This window comes from Hirundo rustica, chromosome 1 (genome assembly GCF_015227805.2).
Source record: "Hirundo rustica isolate bHirRus1 chromosome 1, bHirRus1.pri.v3, whole genome shotgun sequence".
Taxonomy (NCBI): domain Eukaryota; kingdom Metazoa; phylum Chordata; class Aves; order Passeriformes; family Hirundinidae; genus Hirundo; species Hirundo rustica.
In genome coordinates, this window is record NC_053450.1 from 60,759,282 (window position 1) to 60,784,589 (window position 25,308).

The window sequence follows — 25,308 nt, forward strand, 5'->3', positions numbered from 1 at the left end:
CCTGAGAAGAATGAATAAGAAAAATTCCCCAGACGTGACTTTCAGATATTTTGTGATGTATGTGTGCCACATGAAACCAAACATGTTTTCTCACTTCTGCAATTTTTAAATAATATATTCATGTTTCTGCTCTGGACAGCACTGCTGAGATTTGGACATATTTTCTGCCTTCCAGTTACTCCTCCAGCTGCCATAAAATGTACTTTTATCTAATCTGAAGACAGTATAATTGCAATTTCAGAAGACGTATAATCTGCATAACCAGTTTTGTAGTAGCTCACCGATAGATTTTTGAGTGAGAGTGAAAATATTGTGATTGTTTTTATGATTGGGCTAGGGGATTCGATAATGTAATTTATGTCATCATTGCATGAAGAAGTGATTTGTTTTCTCCTTCTTTAGGATATACAAGTAGTAACATTTTTAAAATATGAAAACCTTTTCTTCCAAGAACCATGCACAAACCAAGCCAAAATTGCTATCTTTTGTATACAGATCCTCACCTCACACACACTAAGGTGAAGTTATATGAATCAAAGAAAAATGAAAAGAAGTAAAATATCACCATTCAGCAGGTCTAACGTGGAGAAAAATATAAGATCTTTATGTCTTAGATGTGGTTTGCCATACACACAGGCTGCTATCTGGAAGCTAACAGCTTGTAGAGACTCTTCATTTTCCCTTCACAGCTAGCTTTGCTTTTGGTAAAATAAATTCAGAAACAAATTTTGGAAGTGCATTGTGCCCAGAACCATTATAGGATCAGGAATTCAAAACACCTCTAACTGACCAACATATACATTTGACACTGGTCTGGTGCAATGAAGATTACCTGATGAAGATCACAGTATGTCTTGGGTTGCAATATGTAACCAAAAATGCGTATTCTATTTTCCATCTGTTGAAACTGGTTTGGGAGATGTTTTCTTTATCTCTTGTATAATCCATAACTCTGTGGGGGGGGGGCAGATGTCTTCTGTTAATAGGCCAGATGTTAAAACCAGGTGGGGCAGTGTTCTTTATCTCTTCCACACCCATCCTCCCACCAGGGGAATATCTTCTGTTAATGGGCCATTAAGGCTCACCACATGACTGATACAATTACATCACCCCATTGTGAGATGCTGCGCCCACTTGGAGGAGCTAAGCATTTCTACCTGGATAAAACCTGCAATTCAGAACTCCAAGGCAGCCTGTTTTCCACTGGATTCTAGAGGAAGACTGGACCCATCTCGCCAACACTGGACCCCTCTACAGGATCATCTCTACTCCAACAGAACCACACCTATTACTCCAGGAAGATTTATTTGGACTGCTTCCAACATCTTGACCAACAGGGTATCGGGTCGTAGTCTGACTCTGTCAGGGTTTCTAGGATTGTTTTATTGTTTGTTTGCTTGCTTTTAGGTTGTTTTCTTTTTGTTTTGTTTGTTTGTTTGTTTCTGTACTACTACATTTGTATTTTTTAATAGTCCTATTAAAAATCTGTTATTACTATTCCCATATCTTTTCCTGAAATCCTTTAATTGCAAAACTATAATAATTTAGACGGAAGGGGTTTACATTCTCCATTCCAAGGGAACCATCCAGCTTTCTCTGGCAGACACCAGTCTCTCCAAACCAAGACACACTATGACAGTTTTTCCTTTGCATTGGCTGCTGAACTGTTAGGAACTGTTTCCTGTGGCCAGCTCCTTTCTGCCAGTGATGCAGGTAATACTAATTCCACAGACAAATCAAAGCTACATTTTGTCTCCATTTCCATCTGAAATATGAGTTGGTCTGTTGGACACTAGGCAGTCATTATGACTTATGAGTTGCTATTCATTTTCCTTTATTGATGTGTAAGAGTTGAAGCATAAAGTGATCCTCAAGTGTAGTTAAAGTGAGGCAACAGTTGCCATTGTGACCATGACTACAGCAGCACCACAACTACGTAAAACAGGGTTTCATTAATCTTTGAACCAGCATACAGTAGAAAGTATCCTTAAAATGGAACTCTTGTAGTTAAAGAAATGCATTGATTTGTCTCAATGGGGGCTAATGGCATAGGGACAAAAGCTGTCCTTAGCAAACAGCAACAGAACAGTAAAGTCTTTCTTACTCATTTGCACTCAAGGGCTTTTCCCTACAACATGTCTTGGAAAAAATTTGCCAAATGGTCTTTCCTACATGCTTTTTAGTATTTTTCTTACCGAATTATTACTAACAGAATGAACATAACAAAGTGCTGCCATCCACAGCAAGAGGAAAGCCAAGGAACTAGATTTATTTGTAAAATGGTAAAGGGCAATTGATGGTGTGGATAAGTACTTTTTATGTACATTTATTAATTCATAAACTACAGTATATCTCATCTCATCCTTCAACAACAGCTGATGTCTCCATTTTCCTCTGGAAACCCCTGAAGGTTCCATTATAAGAAACATAAATAATATGTTTTAATGAGATCTGGATTGATTATGTTGGGACAGTTGACATTTTCATCCATCATTCTAAATGTTGTTTAATGATGGATTACCGGCCCGCAATTCCTCTGATATGAAATTAAATAAAACAGCAGGCTGTTTCAGCAGACTAGTCCAAGGAGATGACAATAAATCTGCTCAATTATCGTATCAACAATCTGGTTTTCACTAATAAGGATATTATTATTTCGTTTAGACCTGTTCAGGCATCATAGATTATTTTATTTCAGTCAGTCAAAGGGAGCAAGTGCAGTATTTTATTCTCAGAGTTGCAAAGAACTAAGCTTTGAGAGAGAACAGTACATGCAGCTCAGCAGGCTCCAAGCAGAGAGAAGAAAGCTACCAATCCCCTTTCAAACCAAAAATATATCGTGAAAGAACATTTTGTTTTCAACCTAGTTAACTAATCTGAAAAGCCTCCACCAAAAGAGTCTGTCTGAGAAGCTGATCTGTTGAAAACAGTTATTGGATCCTCTGTGATTTGTGCTTCACCTTGGTTCTGTTGTATATTTATAATTAAGATCATTCAGACTGTATTTTGGCCTGAAAAATTGGACTGCAAATAACTGCAACAAAAAGAATCCCTCTTCTTTCCTTGTTCCGTGCTCATAAAGCAGAAAGCATGAAAAGTTTTTTAACAGAAGCCTAACACAGAGAGTTTTCTTTGCCAGTCAGTCCTAATAAACTCCCTCTCCTAGCAATCTAATCAAAAATGTTACATTTCACTCAGCGCCCACGTTCTCGGAATGTTTTGTAATGGCAGGTAATACTACAAGATGGAGCATGTCCAGTACCCAGCAAAGCCACACAGACATGGGGAAACTTTTAATAGCTGAGTACATTTCAAACTTCTATCCCAGACTGCAAATATGAGGAGCAGGTGGTCAATGGAAAACACATCACACATATGTGAAGGTTGTTTTACGAGTTAATTTTCTGCAGAATAAGGAAATATTAAATACTGGTTCCTCCACTCTCTAAACACCAGAAAGGTGACAGCCTTGCAGTGGTAAGCTATAACCTGTTCCTTGCAGAAGGGAATTTTTCCAACTCTGCTCCAAAACCTGCTTACCAAGTTTTCATAGACCTGACTCTTTTCTTCTGCTTATGGGCATCCCTAGATGTCAATAAAATAGGATTTTCCTCAGAAGAAAAAGCAACAACACAAAATCATTTAGACTCTAGTTGTGAAATCTCTGTACTGAAGTTGCGGGGGTTAGATGAAGAGATGTGTGGAGCGTAGAATTTATTTCTTCCTTAGTGCTACCACTAGGAGCCAGTGAAGAAGTGAAAGCTGCTGAGATGTAATGGAATTTTTGCTTCAGTAAAAAATTTTCTCCCTGGCTCTTTCCTGGCTCATGGCTGATCAGAAAAGCTTTGATATGATAGACCAAAACAAGGACATGGTACAGTCCATTACGGTGTCATCATGAAAGGATAACCACAAACTTCTCTGCAGCGCTGGACTAATTCAGCTTCAAGGAAAAATGGGAGTGATTCTCATTACTAGTCAAAAAGGAAAAGAGAAATGTCATCTCTTCAGTACAAAACTGGTTTGCCTTGCCTTTTTATTTCCCCTCTGATTCCCACCTTGCCAATTTTTTTTAACAGTAGGCTGTATGACTTTTCCTGAAGATGGCCAAATCTCCCTTGGTTCAAGAACTGTAAAGAGAGAATATTAATCTCTGAACTGTAACTCTGAAATTGTCTGACAGCATTTAAAGTATTTTTAATGCTCTGTTGTTATGCCAATTTTCCTCAGTTTCTGTGATTTCCATGTTTAGGCCACAGCTAGGGAGGCTGAAATCTGCTTATTTGAAGTAAAAATAATTGTTCTAATAATAACACACACACACAAAAAAAAAATCAATGAGAGCGTTGTATATTTTTTGAAGTTGACCGAGACTGGTTGGTTTTGAAAAGGAAGCGTGTGTAGAGAGAGGAAGCCTGGCTATCTGTCCTTAGCAAGACAACCCCACTCTTCATGCCTTGCAGCCTTCCTGTTGGCACCCAGGGTTGATTTACAGAGCCAGTAGGGGAAGATGATTGTCCTCCAGTACTTCACATGCTTTTGAGTTCCTAATTTTACTGACTGGAAAAGCACCAGATACAGCTTCAGATTCCTCGGCAGGGAAAAATACTCACTTGGATACTCAAAGCTAGAGCTTTTTGAACCATCTGTGCAAGTATGCAAAGGGCTCCTTGGTGCAGTGCAGGCTGAGGAAGAAATTATCCTGTCAGGAGGCACTTCCCACCATCTTAGTGAAAGCAGGGGAAAGGATGAAAGCAGCAAATGGCCCTCTTCACTTTCTCTGCACTGCAGTAGCTGGTCCAGTGCCCTTGGCTTTGTCAGAAGCAGACTTTCCTTCTCCGTTGAACAAACGGGATGCAGCCAGTGCCATGCAAACACAAAGGCACCAGGGCAAACAGCTCCCAGCTGAGAATCCCAGCAGCAGCTCCCATTGCCCATTCATTGCCTGTGAACTCCAGAAATGCCACAAAACTGAGGAGCAGATGGAGAAAGCAGATTACTGCAGAGGGCAGAGGCCAAGATGGCATTTTCCTGCTGAGCCAATTCTTGCCTTTCATAACACTGATGAGCTAATAGGTTTAACACTGATGAACTAATAGGCTGAGTGTGATGTAAGCTATCTGAAGGCCATGGAAACTTTAAAACATAGCCTATTAGATCAAAGTTGATTCACCTCCAGCTCCTTTCCACAGTAGATGCACTCAGTTTGGGCAGACAAAAGCTCTGAGAAGCTGCCATCAACCAGGACAGGTAACTCACTACCAGACATCCAGAGGTAGTTAGGAGACCTGGCAAGCACCCATCCATCCCATTAACATCAAATTGCCCTTCTGTCACGAACTTTGTGCTGGTGGCAGGGAAGCCCTGACTCGAGGCATAGCATTGCTGGGAGGTTTCTCCCATTGCAGGGGGCTGGTGCAGCCCTCTGGGCACCCTGAACTCTGCTCTCCTCTGCTTATCTGCCTTGTTCACAAGCCAGCCATCTGCTTGGACGTGCGGAACATGCACAAGTTTGGTTACCAAACCTTGGTGAGATAGTGTTGTGCTGTTGCAGAAAGACCCTTTCCCACCACCTTCCATCCTAAATGGAAAAAATTCTGACCTGTTTCAGTCCAAGGAAGTGTCTGCCAGCACTGAAAAGGATGATTGCATTCACTTCCATGGCATTCAAGACAGATTTTTTTTCTGATTTTTCAATAATTGTGAGAATTTTTGAAAGCAACAAGAAAGTGAGTTCCCTTTCTTAGACATATTTGTCCCACCTTACCAGCTGTACTTGCACACAGTATCTGCTCCCAGGTCCAGGTAAAGGTTCTGCCTCAACAATGATTTCTGAGTAGGTTTGTGTTAGTTCCTCTGTCCCACCAGCATAAGGAAATATTATAGTGCAAAATGTTATATGGCATGGTGTAATCCTTCCTTTTTGTCTTTCATTTAAGTGTTACCACTGCAGAAACAGTATAACTTTCATTTCAATTGTTCTAATTAAGCAGTGTTTCAGCCCACTGTGCTTCCTGTTTAAGCTTCCTACTTTCTCAAATGTCAGTGTTACACTGAAGATTTCTCAGTCACTGGGAGTCTCTTTCCTCTGGGCTGATGTTACACAAGCTGTGTCTCTAAGAAATAAAAGGATGCAATCTATGCATCTTCATTAATGGACATTTATTACACTGTTAGTGAACAAAACCCTGGGAAATTTACCTGCTATTCCCCCCCTTTTTTTTCATTTTAAATCCATCAACTTATTATTTAACTCCCTATATATAACATTTCTTTATTTAATTCTAGGTGTATCTCTTCTCTTTTGGCAAGTTCAAGCTCTTTTGATGTAGGAGTGAGACTGGCTGGATTCTCAGAAGAAATTTCAAATGTTTTGTTTGGTTTAACTTTGCTGTTTCTACCCCTTTAAGTTTTAGTTGCTGTATTCAGCAGATATTTTACCTTTTACATCACTGATTAAATTAAGTGGCAAATTAATTTAAAGGCTCTGACTGCTCTTGATTGTCAGCAATTTGGATGTTTATTAAGTGGTTTTAAAGTACATTTAATTAGAGATGCATTGCTTCACATCCAGTAGTCAGTGAAACATTTAGTGTTTATGTCTTCTTATAAAGTATTACCACTTCTGTAGTTCAAGAATGCTTTCAAAGGATGTATGCGTGATTTCTTCGTTCTAAAAGAATGACTAACTACTAATTGCACTGAACTGAGACTTCCTCTTACCTACTGTTTAATTATAAAGATGAATTGGCCCATACAAATGTTATGTCTTTGCTTGCTCTTATGTCCCCTCTCACTATCTACTCCAAAGGTTAAGAGACTGCTGATCAAAGGTGGAATCAGTCAGTGCTAGAAATGGATCTGGAGTTTAGGCTCTGAGATAGATCACACACTACTCTGAATGTTCTTCCTTTTGGTTTTGTTTTTTTTTCCCCCCAGTTTAAAAACCCAGAACAACAGGAGTCAGCCTCTTTCATGTCTTCCAAAATAGTCCAGAAGGTGCAGCCACATAAACAAAAGCAGCCATAATACAGAAGGCCACATAATCTGGTGATGTAGCGCAAGTTTATTGTACTTTTCCCTCCTCAAACATTGTTAGAAAAGTCAAACTGCCTTCACCTTCCCCACAAATCCTTTGGCTGGAACTACCAGGGAGGGGGAGGAGGTGCAAGCCCTGACAACAAACCCCATGACATTTCTTCAGAGGCTCTTGGTAAGGAACAAGATCGTCACGGAGTGAGTCACAATGTGTGATCTGCGCCAACCCCATTTTAAGCCCAGAAAGAAAAGCCTGGCAGTTGCACCTATTTTTCAGTTTCTTGTAGAACTATTTATTTGTGAATAGAAGAGATTATGGGCTCAACACGAGTTTAAAAATGTATCAGTGATTTCTCCCTCCTTGTTTTTGCAGGTGTTATTATAAAATAATGGGATATTATAGAATAATGGGATAATGGGATATTGAAAGCCAATCAAGGATTGGATATCCTTCCCAAAACCAGCTGTTCTCTTTCACCTTTCATGAAAGGACTTTGCTGTTTAATGTTTAAAGAAGTGAAAGCAGAACAGGAGACTTCGGCAGCTGATTTCTGTGGAGATAACTAACCCCCTGAGGTTTATTTGCTTTTTTAGTAAGGCCACCTGAGCCTCTTGCTGAATGAAAGGAAAACCACACCTACTTCAGGTCTCCCTGTTGCTGCCACAAGAGGAAGAGCTGGTTAACTTATTCAGGAGAGGTTTAGAGTGGACATCAGATGGGTATCTTTACTGACAGAGTGGTCAAACACTTCAACTGGCTGTAAATTACTGTCGAAGAATGTGATAATGGATAAGGTTGGAAGTGAACACCAGCAGACACTTAGCCCAGCCTCGGGGCTCAAGCACAGTCAGTCCACTGGAGCACATCAGTAAGGAGTGTGCACAGAAGGCTTTTGAACATCCCCAGCGAGGGAAACTCCACCCCCTCTCCGGGCAGCCTGATACAGTGCTTAACCACCTGCACTGTAAAGAAATTCCTCTTCGTGTTCCAGTTGAACTCCCTGGAACTTCCTTCCTAGCATGTGTTTCCAAAACAAATTAAGCTCCCCAAACCAAGTTTGTTTTGTTATCACAAGCTATGATGTTCTTTTTTTTTTTCTGATTTCCTCCTCCCACCTCACTGGGGAAGGGGACTGAGACAGCGGCAGGGCGGCAGGCTGGCTGGAACCAAGCCACCACAGTAGCGCAGCAAAGGACAAGCTGTTGGTAAGCTTTGGGCTCAAAACCAAAGACAAATGACAACAACAAAAAGAAGTAAAAAGCCTCAGGCCGTCAAATCCATTCACTTCACATCACAGATGGGTTATCTGTCCTTCTTCTCCATGACTGTGCACTGAACTTCACATCTGAAAGTCAGGAGCCTTTCCCTGTTACATCAGCATTGCACATCTACAAAGCAACAGCTTCTACAAGATTGATAACACCATTCTTAGAATAGGAAGGCCTGGCTGATCTTCTGTGAAGTCAGCAAGGTCTTGAGCTGTTCAGGCTTTGCCCAGCGGTTTATAACAGCTTCTAGGAGCTCACTGAAACACGACATGTCTTAATCTGCACCTCATAGCCAGGCTAATAAACACCAAGTAGGGTGTACACCATCCCAAGTGAACAACTTCCATGCACCTGCCTGTATCATTTGCTTGTCAAACGGAAGGCGTGTTGTTGTTAAATCTGTTCAACAGTAGTTCAGTTTCTACTAAAGAAGGCCTTATTTTGTGAGAACCTAGTCATTCTTTCCTCAGCTTCTTTACTGTCTTGCCTGAAGGGGTGTGCACCTTCACCACAAACTTCAGAGGCTAATACAAAACACCCTACAAAAGACAAGGTCTTAAAGGCTGATGGGAATGGTTACAAAATAAACAATGAAGGCACAATTAAAGTAGTTTTGAAATACAAAAACCCAGCCTTTATTGTGAGATCATAGTACATGCGAAAATAGAAGTGTCTTAAATCACTGAGTATGTTTATGAACTGTATTTACAGGCTTTTCCTGCCTTTTTAAAACTAGAATTTGTTTGGTTTTGTGGATATTTTTAAAAATAAATATTATAAAACATGATTCAAGAAAAGATGCATAAAACAAGAAAAGGGAAACCTGGCTTGAAATTAAGCCATTCCTGCAGAAGCCAAGAACAAAGAACATATTAGGGCTGAAAACTTAAATATGCCTACCTTAACCTGAGAGGGTAAAATTTTGTAAAAACAAGAATAAATCACTTAAAAACTAACGATGTCAAGTCTTTTCTTCTTTTTTACAATATAACATCAAAATTACACAGAATGCCCCAGTGATCACTAGGAAATCTGCCACATTCTAGCTTCTCCAAACCGATTAAGTCCATGCTTCGTGGAACGAAATGCCCCCCTTCCACTGCAGGCCGAAAGTAAATACGGTCAAACCTCATCTTGCACTTGTAATCTGCATTCAGGTTGGTGTTGGACTGCGTGTCCCAAGTGTAGCGGCAGTGTTGGGGTTTATCCAAAAACTCCCAGACATCCTTAATGTTGTCGGGTAGACCACCAAGTTTAGTAACCTGAAGGCAGAAGGAGGGAAAAAAAAACCGCACGAGAGTGAATTCACAAACTCTACCTTCAAAGAATAGAACTCAGTTGTCACAGCACTGGATTTTTTTCTGCAAAACTTAAGTTGTTAAAAATCAAAGATCTTGGGATGTTTCTAAACTATGGTATTTCTCCATACTCTAAAGCATGACCATTTCCTGTAGCACTCTGTAAATCCAAAACATGTTCAAAAACAAATGTTCAGGTATAGAAATGTTAAGGTATAGGGGCCAATACTGTGTTTCCTAAACCAATGTCATTCCAGTTCACTGCAATGGAATTTCACAATAGGGAGAGGTGAAGCTCTGACCTTCTAGTAATAATGCACAAATTTCCCTTTTAGTATCAGAAGCCAAAACCTACTAATTTTAAATGTCTTGATTACCAGGGGTTAGGATCTCTTTCTCCAGAGCACCTTCTTCCTTCATTGATTCTACAAGCTCTGAGAACTGGGGAGTTGAACAAGTAAAGACCAGGTTCTCAAAATGAGAAGATGTTTTTGAAGTCAAAACTTCCACCAAATCTGCCTGCATCTGCTCAAATATAAATACTGTTATTTTGTTATTGGGAAGGGTTCTCCATATAAATCACCTCAGCTATAACAACGCTTACTTCTACTTAGTCACAGTTCCACATTTTAAGAATAAGTGTTGAATACTCTGTTCTGCCTCAGCAGGTAATTCCTCATAAAGACAACAGAAAACCCTGACAAGGTTTTGTCAAAATATCTTCTCTAAATAATAAAGTTGATTATTTCTATTTACCTCGCTGTCTCTGAGGTTTGTATCCCCTCCAAATATAACAGTGGTGGACTCAGATTCCTTCTGCATTTTGTTTAACACTATTTGTAGCTGCTTTATACGTTCCTTGGAGTGATTTTTAGTGCTCTCCAGATGAGAGGTCATAAGGCAAAGTTCAGTACCAGATATGCTCACCTATGTGTGAAACAAAGAGGCAGTGTTATTAGCCACACCATGATGATAAACTCAAAGACAAAACCGAATCACAAAGCAAATGACTGAATGACAGACCTCTGGTTAATATTATTTTTACATTGAAGAAAAGGGGCTTACAGAAGTGTAACAGGCTTTTAGTTTTGTTTTCAGAGGTTATGAGGCTTGAAAACAAAGGATGGTAAGTAACATAAAAGCATAAAAGATTTGTCAGTTTCAAATGCAGCTGGGTCTATATGCTTGGAGAAGCTTTTCTGCTCTTTGAGACTGTCATAGAGAAAAAGTCAGTTCAGCCTTCCCTGGGATTTTTTTGTTTGGAAGGCAGAAGTACAGCTGCTTAGTACATCCTGACTCACTCACATGCACAACCAAAAGGTTCCTCTTCATTGCAGTTGTTGGAAAAGATGTTATCTCCTGTTTCAGTAGCTTCACTCTCGATTTCTTTAACATTATGACAGTGAAATAATCATCTATGTTACCTAGAGAGGACCAAGCAAAGAAATGTTCCAGGAAATCTTCTACTTGTGCCACAGTAGAACTGCCATAAAGCAGCTAAGGTACTGAGAGAGACCTTTTTACCATAACCTGTGAGAATATGTTGAATTTTAAGTCTTTAGTGAAAAGTTACATAATAACAGTCTGAATTTTACAGATTTTTTAAAATGCAAATACTTTAAAAATTACTTATCTATGGTACTTTTTGACTACCCTTGCTACCAATCTTCAAAAGTGAAGAAAAAAATACAAAGGAAAATGCCAGAAAAGCAAGCTTTGCATATGCATAATTTGCATCAAGATACATGCTGATACCAAAACACAGAAGCATTAAAGGCTTCCTTCTTTACTTTACTCTTTATACTCTTTAAAACAGTTGCAGGTTTTGGCAAGGGAGACAGAACAAATTCAAACTTTTTTTTCTGTTTTTTTTGTCTTTAGCACCCGAGGGCTTTTTCTTACCCGGAATAATAGTGTAATTGCCTGCCATCACGTGGAGAAGAGGGAGATGTGGTGGGATGACCTCTTGTAAAAACACAACATCCGGACTGTATCTGAAATCAGCAAGGCAAGAAAAATTTCAATTAATTACTGAGATGTAGTACTGCAACACACTGAGGCTAAACGGAACAAAGTCAGAGATTTCAGGTGCACCTTGCCCTCATTTTCCTAGGTTTTGTAATAATCTGCTCTCTAAAAGAAAAAGCCAGCTGCATTGTATTTAGCAGCATGTAGACACCACCATTACTTAAAGGGAAGAAACAATTGTTATTATGAACATGAAACCAGCATGGTAATAAAATGCATGACTTCCTTATACCACGATCTTGCAGGTTTCATGTACTACATGAGGAATTCAACTTAAGCAGCTGCAAAGTAGCTTTGGGACATGTTCTCTGGGAGATTCTCATGTACACGATGCAATTATGAACTATGTTCATGATGTACGATTGCAGCTTGGACAATATTGCGCATTATTAGACTTTTAAAGTAGCCATCTCAAAACATTTAACTTCTGGGATGCTGCACAGGTTCACGCCTCTTACAGTCAGTATAACAACTCTCAGCAACTTAGCATTTATATGGTGATTGATCTGTTGCATCTAACATTACGATAACTGACGCATGAAGACTTGTAAATACTGAAATCAAGAAGCTGGGTTTTTTTCTTTTGAATCCAAGTACGTGACAATACAAAGAGGAGGCGGTACTTACAATGCCAGGTATGTACAGATTCCTTTAGCTCGATCTTTCAGATTTCCTGGATCCAGCCCATCAATGTTCCAGGTGATCAGCGAGAAGTTGCTGTCATCTTCTTTTTGCTGCGAGTCTTCACTACTGACACCAGCATTACTTGTAGTTGCATCTGCAGTGAGGTCAATGCTACAGGGAGAGCGTATTTGTTTGTTAACATGCATAATACTAACCTATCTGTGACTGACTCACTTAAATTCTAAAGCACGTATTGATCTCAACGTCGATTAAAAGCACAGATGATACATGGAAAACTCTAGAACACAAAGACAAAACGAGTTTTAAAGTAGGTATGTCGTTTATTCAGCAGCTGGCCTGACGGGGGATATCTCCTCCAAAGACATGCACTCGCTCTCTGGCTTCTCTTTTATACTCTGAAGTGTTACATATGCAAGTTTTGCAATACATCTCCGCATATTCATTCCCTGGCTCCACCCAGTCCTACTTCGTATGCCAATTCTCTTATCAGTCCTTTTCCGCCTGCGCACTTGTCTCTGGTGGTCGTCTCAGGGGTCATAAGGGATGAAGTAAATTGTCTTCCTCAGAGTTGAACTTCTCACCCCGTCTCCTTGCGCATGCTCACTGGTCGTTTGGTCAAAGTCCAAACCATAAGGCTGATGTCATCTAGTTCTGGAGGTCCAAGGAGCCTTGTTATCTCAGTATCCTTTGGAGTTTAGCATACTTGTGTCCTGTTCAGGTGAACGTCCCTCTCCTTATCACCTATCCTTGCATTCCTTCATGCCATTTCACATGTACGCCCCGTCCTTTCCCTCACAAGCAACTAATACTGTAAAAACATGCAGCAACTATTAAGCAATACACATCATCTGAATGTCTATTTCTAATCAATACCCTCTAGTTTCTAACCGTGTTTCACAGTAAACAAAAAATACAGGCCCCAGTCACACAGAGCTGTGGTACACAGGTGAACTAATCGGTTTTTCCCCCTCCTTACAGATGCGAGATAACATTTACCATTCTGATGTAAGTTAATCAGCTAGTAACCAACGTAATCCAAAGAACTTGAGTACTTCAACTTTCTCCACGACCCCTCTCGTACCCTATGTACTTCAGAAACAGGCTGCTTCCAAGTGGATTCCCCTTGGGGTCACAAGTCCTGCCAGCACACCTGTTCCAACACGGGCTCCTCTGTCCATGTGCCCAGAGGTGCTGCCAGGAGTCTGTTCCAGCGTGAGCTTCCCATGGGATCAGCCTTCTTCAGGCACCCACCTCCTGCAGTGCAGAGTCCTCCCCAGGCTGCAGGAGGATCTCTGCTCCACTGTGGTCCTCCACAGGCTTGCAGGGGCACAGCTGCCTCACCATGCTCTGCACATGGGCTGCAGGGGAATCTCTGCTCCTGCACCTACTGCACCTCCTGCCCCTCCTTCTTGGCTGAGACCCTTGGTGTCTGCAGGGCTGCTTTCGGTTCTCTCTTCTGCTGCAGATGCTGTTGTGCAGCAACTTTTTAATCTTAAGTACATTATCACAGCATTGTTCCACAGTGGGTCTGCCCTGAAGCCAGCTGACCTCGGCTCTGTTGGACACAGAGGAAACTTCTGGCAGGAGCTACCACTGTAGCCCCTCACTGCCAAAACCTTGCCAAGCAAACCTGGTGAGAATAATGTTGATAACACATTGATGTTTTGTTGTTGCTAACTAGTGCTTACCTCAAGACAGACTTTTCAGCTTCCCATGCCCTGCCAGGTGCATAAGAAGCTGGGAAGAAACATGACCAAGTGAGCTGACGTGAACTGGCAAAGGGGATATGTCATACCATAGATCATCATGTTCAATGAATGAACTTTGAGGGAACTGGCCAAGAGGAGCCAACCACTGCTTAGAGATGGGCTGGGCATCAGTCAGTGGGTGGTGAGCAATTGCACTGTGCATTACTTATCTTTCTTGGCTTCCATTTCTCTCTGATTTTATCTCCATTCTTATTACAATTAATTTTATATTATTGTCATTAATTCTGTTTATACTGTAAAACTGTTTTTACCTCAACCCATGGGTTTCATCCTTTTTTTCAATTCTCTTTCCCACCCCACTAAGATGGTGGTGGTATGTGAGGGTGTCATGCTACTTGGTTGGTATCTGAATTAACAACAGCAGGCAGGGATCTGGAAAAGTTCAATTCCACGTGCAGATCAATACACTCAGTATATCCTCCAGGTGTGCTGTGAGATGGTGTATGTAAGACACAGATTTTACATCTTAACTTTCACATTTAACAAGTTGTGTGTGTACATGCCAATTTTATTTACAGAAGCAAAAATACGCATACATCCAGTATAATACAAATATGCATCATTTACGCATATACAAATGTGCGTACGGTAAAACCTGCGTACGTGTTGCCGCACAACACAAGGCAATGAGAAGAAAACGCGCCTGTGCCTTCTCCAAAAGGCTCGCAATCCACCAGTCCACAGGATCCGCAGAGAGAAAATGCAGCCCAAAAGCCTGATATCCTCTCCAAGGGAGAGAAACGTCGGGAAAGGACGAGAACGGGTGCGGAAAAGGAACAGGAGCCACCTGCCTCGCTAGGCGCCAGCCGAGGGGCGATGCCCGGCGGGAGGGGAGCGCTGCTCCCCGAGCTGCGCCTCGGCTCGGCGACGGCTCTCCCCGGGTGTGGGGGCCCCGGCGCCTTCCCGCCGAGGGGAACCTGCCTCCACCCGGGGAAGTTCCTGTCCCCGACCCCCGTCCCCGCTCCTCCTGCCACATCCCCCCTGTCCCTGTCACCTACCAGCCGCCGGTGTCCGCGCTGGCCCGGGCCGCCCTGCCCGCCGCCGCCTCCGTGTCCCGCGGCGGGTCGAAATAGGCGTTCAGCGCCCTCTGAAACACAAGGGCGGCTGGCAGAGAGGGGCCGCCGCCGGGCAGCCCCTCGGCCCCGCCGGCCCCGGCCGTACCTCCATGTGCCAGTCGCTGCCGGCCAAGAAGCGGCGCGCCACGGTGGCGTCGCTGCTGGTGATGGCGGCGAACTCGGAGCACAGCTCCTTCCTCCGCTTGGCGACGTGCAGCGCCTCCTCGTCCTCATCCCCCTGCTGCCGCTTGCGCTCCGCCGGCGGCGGGCTCGGCGCTGCCCCGGCCACCTCCTCCATGGCTGCGGCGGAAGGCGGCGGGAGGCACCGCCCGCCGGGGTTGCCGTTCCGGGGCGCGGGCGGGGGGCGGTCAGCGGGGCGGCAGCATGGGATTCACGGCGGAGAGCCTGAAGGAGGCTATGAAATACATGCTGGAGTCGCAGGGCTTCGACCGCGTGCTCCGCAAGGTACGGGCGCTTGGAGGGCAGGGCTCCGGGAGCGCGGCCCCGCCGGGACGGCGCGTTTATACGGCCTTCTGTCCCCTGCCGGAACGAGGGGCTGAACCGGGAGCGGGGGCTCAGTCCGCGGGGGCTGCAGAGGGCCGAGCCTCGGCGGGGCCGGGGCACGGCAGGAGCCCGGTGGTGCAGGTCGGGAGCGGGGTTTCCCCGCGTTCCAGGCCTCGGCACCGTGGCGTGGGGCCGCGCTGCTCACACGGGGTAGAAAACACCGATGTTATGAGAAGAATAGTAACTCGGTTGTTATTCAGTAACTCGTTAAATCCTCAGTCGGCCTTGCAGCAGCTCTCTGAAGGTGGTTGGTTGTTCGGAATAACCTTCAGGAGTCATTCAGCAGGTGGCATTCTTTCCTTCGCAGTACGTGCGAAGCCGCTAACTTCCAGGACCGTGAAACTGTGAAATAAACTCTTCCCTGTTTAAACTTAGAAAGACACCTCGTTATGACATCTCGCAGCTGAGCCTGAAGTCAGGCTGAAAGCACAGTGCGCACTCCAGTGCTCTCTGAATTTCTGCACTGTACCTTCACTGCACCTTCCGGTGTAAAGAAATGTAATTACTGCTACTGCTACGGTATCATGCTACATTATGCTCAAAACCAAGCTGAAGCTACTCTTCATTTACACTATAAATTGTGTAGCATACAGTAGCATCGCTGCTGTGTAGGAAAGTTCTTGTGAAGCTGTTTCAGTGTTCTCATTAAATTTTCCCTTTAATTTTTATTTAGTTGTGTTACTGTGACATGGAGTGATGGAGTATATAAAAATCAGCCACGTAAAACTTCATACGCTTTGAATTGTGAAGGAGCAAATGTTATAATGGAAGTAGTGCTTTTGTAGACAGCTGCATGATCTGATACATTTAATAGAAATCAACTGTCCACAAAGTAGTTCTTACAGTCATGTTTTTCCAAGACATGTTGGTGAGTATAAAGTTTTTTAAAAATGCGTAAAGCTTTAAGAAGGTAGTTTTTAGAGTCCATTTAGTTCTTAGTCACCACTTCACTGTGATAACTTTACTCTCCTTTTAAGTCTTGATAAGTGGTGAGCAAATATTAGCATTTCAGCCTTGGGAGACAGGCTTCCAAGTCTTGCTCTGGAATACTTTCAGATTTTTCCTGCAACCTTCTAGAATTAGGATGCTAGGAATCTGATGATAATAACAATAAAAGTACAGTTGTATTTGAATTAAAAGTAACTGCTGCTTTTCTGGGAGATAGCTGAAATCTCTCTCACCATAACTAAATGACTCAAGAGGATTTTTTTTATTCTGGAGAAGACACATTTTAGTCTGAAACCTTTCAGTTCCAGCCTCAGACGTAGTTTCTGGTTTAACTCCAAAGCGGTATCTACCCAGGGTTTAAAGCCTGGAAGCTGAAGCAGTGTGCTGCTGTTCCCCAAGGCAGACACGTGGGAGGACAAGGACAGCAGGGCTGGGAGAAGCACAGACCAGCAGCTCTAGCTGAGTAGGTCCTGGAAGCATTCAAGTACTGAACTATTTTTGTCAAGGAGAGCAGGCCTGTAGTGCCAGATCAAAGCAATGACACATGGGACCAGATGCTTTCCTCACCTCGCTGGTGGGTTGGAGCACCCAGTCCCTGACGGGAGTGCAAGCCATCTGCTCCCAGTGTTGAGCATCAGTAAAGTCCTCCTTAGAAATTCTGTCAGAAGCTTAGGCCTCCAGTGCAGTGCAGCATGCCTGATTTAGAACTTGCAGTTTTCATTGATATAGGTGCTATTTCTATATTAGGACGTTGCCTCAGTAATTTCCTCTCTGTTTAATACCACTTTTTTTCCATTTCCAGTCTTCTGACTGTACTGCATCATCATTGATCTTAGTATCATTTGTCTGCAAAATTTGGATAAACTTTGATTTATCAGAAAGGGTGAAACAGCTCTTACATTCATTGTAAATAAGGGATGATGAAACTGGAAACATTTCAACCTTAATACCTTTTAAGATCAAAAAAGATTTAAATCAACTCAGCTGGTAACAGGATGGAAACATTCAAATTTTAAAAAGCCCATGTAAAAAGCCTGAAAATTAGTAGGAATAAATATAATATCTCCACATTTCACTTTTAATAATCTAAAAGCAATTCAAAGTCTTAATTATACATGGTATATATGTGGAACTTGACCCGTTTTGCATGTGCTTTCAGATTTTGAATATAGTGCTACTAACTGAAGAAATTTAAGTCGAGATTTTAAAATACTGATTTGCAGTAACTTCTTGGTCTCAAAATTCCAGCTTCTTGTGTTGGTTATAGGGGGAAGCATGGTACCATAGGTGAGCTGTAATTCTGGATTTACCATGTGTGGGCTGGAATAAAACTGTATATGCAGATAATGATCCTGTAACACTGTGATACAGCCTTGGATGCTTCTATTCACGCATGTGAATTTCCAATCAGGGAGGCCAATCTCAGTAGTATTTCCAATGCTCATTTCAAAATACTGATTTTTATTGAGGTTGCGCTAATCTAATGATTAATGAGTTACTGGTGGTCTCACTTCCATTTTGTGAGCTAACAAATATGCTTTCACAACTATGGTACACACAAATACTTAGAGCAGTTTTGTGTTCCCTTTAATCTGGTCGTTCACTCACAGATTAAAGCAAAAGGATAACTGAAGACAGTTTCCTCCTAAGGAATTTCTGACAGCATAGCAAGTATTTAAGTTCTGTTAAGCTGTCAGTTTAAATATTTATCTGCATTAGAAGTACAGATTTTTCTAAGACAAATCTTCTCAAAATTTATGGTAGTATCTAATGGGACAAATCCATCTTTTAATTTGTCTCATTAGTCCAGAGTCAGACAAAATTTACTTTCAGTTTGATTGGGGGCAGTATTAGGTGTTGGTACTACTGTCACTAAGCTTTTTATTCCTTTTTTGGTTATACAGATGAAACTCCAATCTGCAACTCCTGGAAAAGTTGTTTGTGAATTGAAAGTGGAGGAGGAGCATACAAACAGAGGTGGAACATTACACGGAGGTTTGACAGCCACACTTGTGGATGTGGTGTCAACAGCAGCATTGCTGTACACAGAAAGAGCAATGCCTGGGGTCAGTGTGGACATGAACATCACGTAGGTATCATCCACTATGCTTACCAAAACATATTAACTTTTCTTCCCCTATTGACTCCACCGTACATCTTTTCTATATTGTGGCACTCACTAAAAATGGGTGTTTTCTTTGGTTTCAGAAGTCCTGCTTTGATAAATTAAAGGGGTTGCATATGCATTTTTGGAGATTGCCATTTGGTTTCAAATTTTGAGTTGGACCCTCATATTCCTTCATAGAATATAATGGGATGTTGATAATGTGGTTAATTTTACTCTTAAGAAATTGGTTTGGTTTCAATTTTTGCTTGTGCAGGTATGTCAATGTCTCCTCAAAACCCAAGCTCTAGGGTAAGCAGCTTTCTATAAACCCTTTTTTTTAGTATTACTCCATAAACCAAAGAAAATTATTAAAGCAGGAAAGAGTTTACCTCTGTTGTGTGTTCATATAGAGGGTGAATTACAGATTGAATCAGAATTTCTCAGTGGAAGAAGAATCCTTTGCTCTAGGTCATTTTAAAGTAGTTTTATACTGAGAATAGTTCTTTCTGTAATGAAAATTCAAAGCACAGTGTCTTAAAAAACCAATTGTTCTGAAACTTTCTTTGATCGTGCTATTGTAGCTTGTCAGCTTTGCTTCATTACTTTTAATGAAGAGATTATGACCAACTGGAACTAAAGTAATCCTACTTGGAATAACTAACACAGAGCATTAAAAATCCTAGAAAAGTAACTCCTCATCAAAACTGCCTTAAAAAAAAAAAAAAAAAAAACACCAAAAACCCAAAACCACACCAAGCATTAAAAGTGTGTGGGGAGTATCTTCACCAGGTTCCCTCCTTTCTCTCCCTCCCAGCACCTTCTGATTTCTCCACTGGGTAGACAGGATTAAGCATCTGTTTAAGCTTCATACTACCACTGTGACAACTAGCATCTTACTGGATAATAAAACCTAAAATTCTTCTATTATTATGGGGTTTTTTTCTGCAGTAGCATAACAAGAGGCTGAATTACTGGCACTATCAGTTATGTCCACCCAATTACATAAGGGCTAAAATCTGAAGAAAGTGCTGTCTCTGGAGGTGATCCAAAATTACCTTTAGGCAATGTTACATGAAGCAATATTAACAGCTTTTTTTAACTTGGACTACTGCATTCATTAAACAAGTGTGATTGGATATCAAATAGTGTTACAAGAACTTTTTTCCTTTTTGGGAAGGAGCTTTTTAAAAAGTTGTCATGAGGAAGCTATTTCAGTATTGGAAAGAACAGAGAGAAACAGAAATTTTTTTTTTTTTTTTGGTAACCACAAGAAGATCAGCAGCAGCTTCTGGAAATGAGACAAGGCTGAAATCCTGCCCTTGTCAAGCAATGGAGCTGGTGCTGCATCAGCATTAGGCATGACTGACATTCTTCTGACATGGTGTCACTTATAAAAATGGACTGGGTGATGAAATTCATCTCAACAAGATTAACATCCTCCAGTTCTTCATTTTCCTCTGCAGCTCTAACGTTTGAATATTGTTCCCTTACCTCAGATCACAGTTGGATCATGCGCCTCCTCATTCTTTTCAGGGGAATTTTTGTGCAGAAGTTTCTTCCTATTCCCCAAAGAGCATGTTTTAAAAGCACACCCTCCTGCTCGTGTAAATAAAAACAGAGTTGTCTAATGAATGGAAACAACATTTGAGGGCTGCCCAGATTTCCATGGCTTTCTTCTAACCGGGGTATGGGAACAGTTAACCTATGCTCACAGTTCTATACAGAAATGACCTTCTGGAGCCTTTTTAACAGTGACATTTTGCAGCTGAAGCAGCCAGACTACTTTAGAACGACTGTAGGAAGCCAGCAGTGGCTGGAATAGGACTTGGAGCTGAACTTTCAACTGAAGTCTTGGATACCTCATTGTTTCTGTTCCAAAACAGACTTTTCCTCAGAACCCAGCCAATGGGTTTTTTTCTAGCCTCTATTTTCTCAGAGAACTCTTATACTTACTTAGAACTGCCAGTAGTCAGAGGAGCTCAAATCCATTAAGTGGGGGTTTGCAAGTAGGCAGGCAGAGATGCATCTTTATTACCCACTTCTGCTAATTCCTTCATGGTAATATTAAATGCAGGAATATTCTTGGATTTATCCTCTGTACAGTCTCTTACCTGTTCCTTTTTTTCTTCCTTGAAGATACACTTCTGCTGCTAAGATTGGAGAAGAGATACTGATTACAGCTCAGATTTTGAAGCAAGGAAGAACTCTTGCATTTGCCACTGTGGATTTAACAAATAAGGCTACAGGAAAGTTAATTGCACAAGGTAGACATACAAAATTCATTGGAAATTAATATGAAAAAATATTTTAAATAATAGTGTTGGACTTCAGAATCCCATATAGAATTATTCTCTCACTTATACAATATCTGCACAAAGTTGTGATAGTCTCTATCAAGTGAATTTGTCTCACTTCTATAATAAACGAACAGATTTCTTAATTACCACCAGAAATGGCTACAGGCCCTCGGTTTGGGATGAACAACAGAGTGTGGCAACATAGGGAGGCACATGGCTTTTTTTTTGTCAAGATAGCAGAAGGGAAGAGCCTTTGGACCAGCCATATGGTTAACCAGCATGACGGCATTTTGAGAGATCTGCTTTCTCTGCCTGTGCTGTCATGTGACAAAGCAACCCTGTCTTCAGGCCTGTCACAGTCACACTCAAACACCACTAGAAGTGCTTACAAACTGTACTTGCTCCCTGAAATGGTAGTACAGAGTTCCTGTAACATCATCCAGAACTGGTTTGAAAGTGTAAAGCTGCTAATGTGAAATATTATTTACTGATGAATTTATAACAAATCTGGAAGTATTCAATAAAGCTTTCTGAAACTACCTTTTTAAAGATTGTTTCATAGTTTTGTAGCCTCTTTGCACTAAGTAAAAGTTTGCCAGCATGGAGTAGTTGAGAGAAGGTGTGGTAGAATCCTTGTACACAAATTCAACTGAGATGTCATCATCTCCCTCTGATCCCTGAATGTGAAAATACAGTTATATCATGTGGGCTTTTCAGCTCTCCCTACCTCTGCTTGTGATTATATTTGTATAAAGTCCATCAGCTGCATGTTACAGATGTAAACCAGTAATTTTGGTGAGCTTTCATTCAGGCTAAGGCTGTAGGTTATCTGACCTGGGTTGAATGTGGTAGAGTTAAGCTGCTGTTCATCAGCTGAAGCCTGGTCTCCTCTTGCACTGTTGTGGGCAGGCTTAACTGCTTTCTTCCAACTGTTGACAAACAAGGCATGGTAAGGCTATCAAGCTGTAATAAGAACAGCAATGCTATATATGCAGTGCGTTTCTTCTCCTCTATGCTAGTAAAGGGCATGTGTGAGCCCTTTTTGTTGCGAAAGCTGACTCACTGTCTTCGGTCGTTTGACTGTTGTGATAAGCAGTTAGGGTTTTCTTCTGTGCATTCCTAAACCTAAAAAAGTAATTTCCAATGAATTAGGTGACCTGCTCACAATGGTTTCCAATAGAAACTTGTACAAGTTTACTAATGTGTAATTAACCTTTCCAAAATTACTTTTAAACAACTAATATGAGCAGATAACTAACCCTTCAGTGGAAGTTCTCTAAAAAAGTATCTAGTGGGCTCAGGCCACCAGCATCTATTTTTGATGCAAGTTTAGAACAGTTTTTCCATGGTATATACATTCTCAGAAAAGCTTTTTCTCTGGGGCTGCCTCAGAAGCATACACAGCTTACATGCCTGTGGCTAGTTGATCTTTTAATAGTAGCATCCTCTCTTTAGCAGTACATTCAAAGCTGGTTTTCCCCCAGTTCTTGCACTCATACTCAGAAATCCCATTTAAAGAAACACAATGCTTTGTTGAAACAGTTCTGCAAAGGTGCCTACTACAGCAGTAACCTTTTTTGTTTTAAATCTTTGCTCATCAGAACTAGATGGTTCACTGTATGAAATTCTCACTTTACGGCTCCCTCAGCCTGGAGTGCTGTTAGGAGCCTTAAGCATCTCCAGTTTCTCTGCTATTACTTGGATGAGCAGAGAGGATCCATCAAAGCAACTGGATGCACTTACTGACTTTGGCAATTGCTGTTCTGGTTATCTTCCTATTAGCATGTTCTGGCATCTCCAGTTATCTTTTTTCTCATTCTTAAGTTTACCAATTTTCTTATGTACTCATGTAGTAGGGTGCAAGAAAATAGTTAAAACCACTCCCCTCCAATTGCTATAAACCTGTTCCCCTCACTGGAACACAAGAGCAGTTTTGATTATTACCTGAAATAAAAGGCAGAGGGTGAGAATGAAGGAGGTGACAAATTCATTATGTGCCAAAATATTGAGAACACTCTCAGCTCTACGGGCTGGGGCCACTCTGTCCTTGTGTAACTGTCCCACTGCAACTTAACATGACTTCCCTCAATCGGTGCTGGCTGCCTCAGGAACCTATCAGAGTTAAGTGGTCCCATTCTATCACTTAGTATTCATCATATCTACATAATTACAACTGAAAAGCGTCCAGGCCAACTGAGGGTGGCAAACCTCAACACAGAAACAACAGTATCCTCCTGTTCTTGTTCAAGCCTGGCAAGGATTATTTCAGGCTGAGGGAAACAGAAATAAACCTTCCTGAAATAACAAGTGAATTCTATTCTCCCTTACAACAGACTATTCAACACAGTATTTTAGTACTGCCTAATTAATAAGAGGGGCATCATTAATATGCTGGACAGTTATTTCAGAAGCAGTTAATTAAATGGATTATTTTAAGACAACCTTGTCTGTTATCCCTCACCAGCAGCAATATGCTGACCTCTGAATTTATTTCACAACTGTACTCAGGCACAGAGATGATCTTAGAAGGAATTGACACCATTCAGCTTGCCTAGTTTGGAGAGTAAAGTGTCAAGCATCAGACTTAATACTTGGAAGTGTTCTTTACTGATTTCACTCTAACCTGCATGTTGAAAAATCTGTGTCTTACCTTAGCTGAATCGCAAAGTAATGGAAATAAATTACTGTAATAAGGACAAATGGTACACGGCTCCACCTGGCATCTGAACAAACAGACCTCCTGTGGGGTTGACCTGATTCCATCACTGCAGATTTAGGCATAAATCCCTTACAAGCAAGCAAATAAAGTGATTTCATGAGCTCATCTTGTGAGTCTTAGTAGTATGCCAGATTACATAGCTAGCAAGTGACAGACAACTGCAAGTTCCATATCTTAACAGCTAAAAATGAGATCAGCCCTCCCATAATTGCAGTTTATTGTATCTGGGGGATTTTCTTTTAAATATACCAAACACCCAAATCATACTTATGTCTAGATGTCTGTTCTTATGGAAGCCTCATAGTGTATGAAAGGTTGAGGAAGTTTGTCTCCCTCAGTGGAATTAACTTCAGCTTCCCACTTCATGCAGTACCCTGGCCAGCCAAGTGTTTCATGCTGGTTTCACATCTCTGCTATTGCACAAATGCATTCAGACTGACAGCCACGGGCTTGCACCATGTACAGCTGGGCTTTACAGATGCCTTGAGAAAATAAGAAATCCAAACAGACTTGTTCCCACTGGCATTTGAAACTGGGGTCCAGACGCTAATCAGGGCAGATACAGATCAAGAGGCAGTGAGAAGGGGTTTAGTCATTAAAGATTCCGGCTCTTGGGAAGACATCAGTGATAAACTAAGGGAAAGGTAAGGAAGGGTGTCACTGCTGAAACAAGTGTTGAACTATCAGAACTCCTTGTAAATCTTTTAGGTCTAGCCACCCATCACAGGGGTCTCATGGCTGAGCTGCTGGTTTACAATTCTCAAATTCACAAACCACCACCTAATGGAGATGGGGCAGGGAGGGCAGGGATGGGAGGTGAATTAAGCTATTAAGTAAGAGTTCTGAACAGCAGTTCAAATCTCTTCAGCTTTGTTGACTGGCCCTGAGCCACTGCCAAGCCATACAGAAGAATTTCCAATCACATTATATCATTCACAATTTTAGAATTTCCATCTGCAAAAAAGAAACATTTAGCCAGAAACCCCCAAACTTCTCCCTTACTTCACTGTCCATGGCAATGAAAAAAACCCCACCTAGATGCCTGTTTTGCTACTTAGTTCAGGGCCAACGTGATAACAGTTATCACCATCATTCTGCAATGCATTCTCTGAACCACTGCTACCAGCAGACCAGGATCCCAAGCTGCCATGGTTGTGGGACACAGCAGCATACACAGTTCTTGCTTAAAAGGGAGAAATTTATCTGACAGCTTTTATGAAACAAGACACATTTGCTATCCTTCAGGGGAAAAAAAAATGAACTCAACCAAACAAAAAGACCCCTATTTTTGTTTACTAAGACAGTACCTGGGACTTGTAACACTGTAGTCAAATTCTAGATCTTTGATTTCTTTCCCTTAAAAGCAATAGCTGCTTGAATAGATTTCAGGAGTCCAGAAGAGCAGTTTGTTTAGTAGGTGCTCTAGTATACAGTAATTGTGCTTAAATTAAGGGTCCTTTCCATATGTAAATCCTTTCCAAGCAGAAGTAGGTCACAGATATCTTTAGCCCTAAAAAGCATTTCAGTCATCCAAGCAGAAGAGGAATTACACTTAGCTTCAGTTAACCTGT

At 41.6% G+C, this 25,308-nt stretch overlaps 2 protein-coding genes across 3 annotated transcripts; one reads left to right on the forward strand and one right to left on the reverse strand.

Annotated features, from left to right (window-relative positions):
• Positions 1–8,914: 8,914 nt before the first annotated feature.
• On the reverse strand, positions 8,915–15,400 carry TDP2 (tyrosyl-DNA phosphodiesterase 2). The gene is made up of 7 exons (XM_040073091.2): positions 15,209–15,400; positions 15,046–15,134; positions 12,261–12,428; positions 11,508–11,599; positions 10,911–11,029; positions 10,362–10,532; positions 8,915–9,569 (listed from the first exon to the last, which is right to left on the reverse strand). Exons 1-7 carry the CDS (start codon positions 15,398–15,400, stop codon positions 9,288–9,290), a joined length of 1,113 nt encoding a protein of 370 aa, XP_039929025.1. The 3' UTR covers positions 8,915–9,287.
• On the forward strand, positions 15,220–21,557 carry ACOT13 (acyl-CoA thioesterase 13). Of its 2 annotated transcripts, none has more exons than XM_040073101.2 (3): positions 15,220–15,567; positions 18,519–18,703; positions 20,858–21,557. In XM_040073101.2, exons 1-3 carry the CDS (start codon positions 15,487–15,489, stop codon positions 21,012–21,014), a joined length of 423 nt encoding a protein of 140 aa, XP_039929035.1. In that variant the 5' UTR covers positions 15,220–15,486; the 3' UTR covers positions 21,015–21,557. The 2 variants fall into 2 exon arrangements, with proteins under 2 accessions (XP_039929035.1, XP_039929046.1); XM_040073112.2 differs by lacking the exon at positions 15,220–15,567 and adding an exon at positions 16,345–16,534.
• The last annotated feature ends 3,751 nt before the right edge of the window (positions 21,558–25,308 follow it).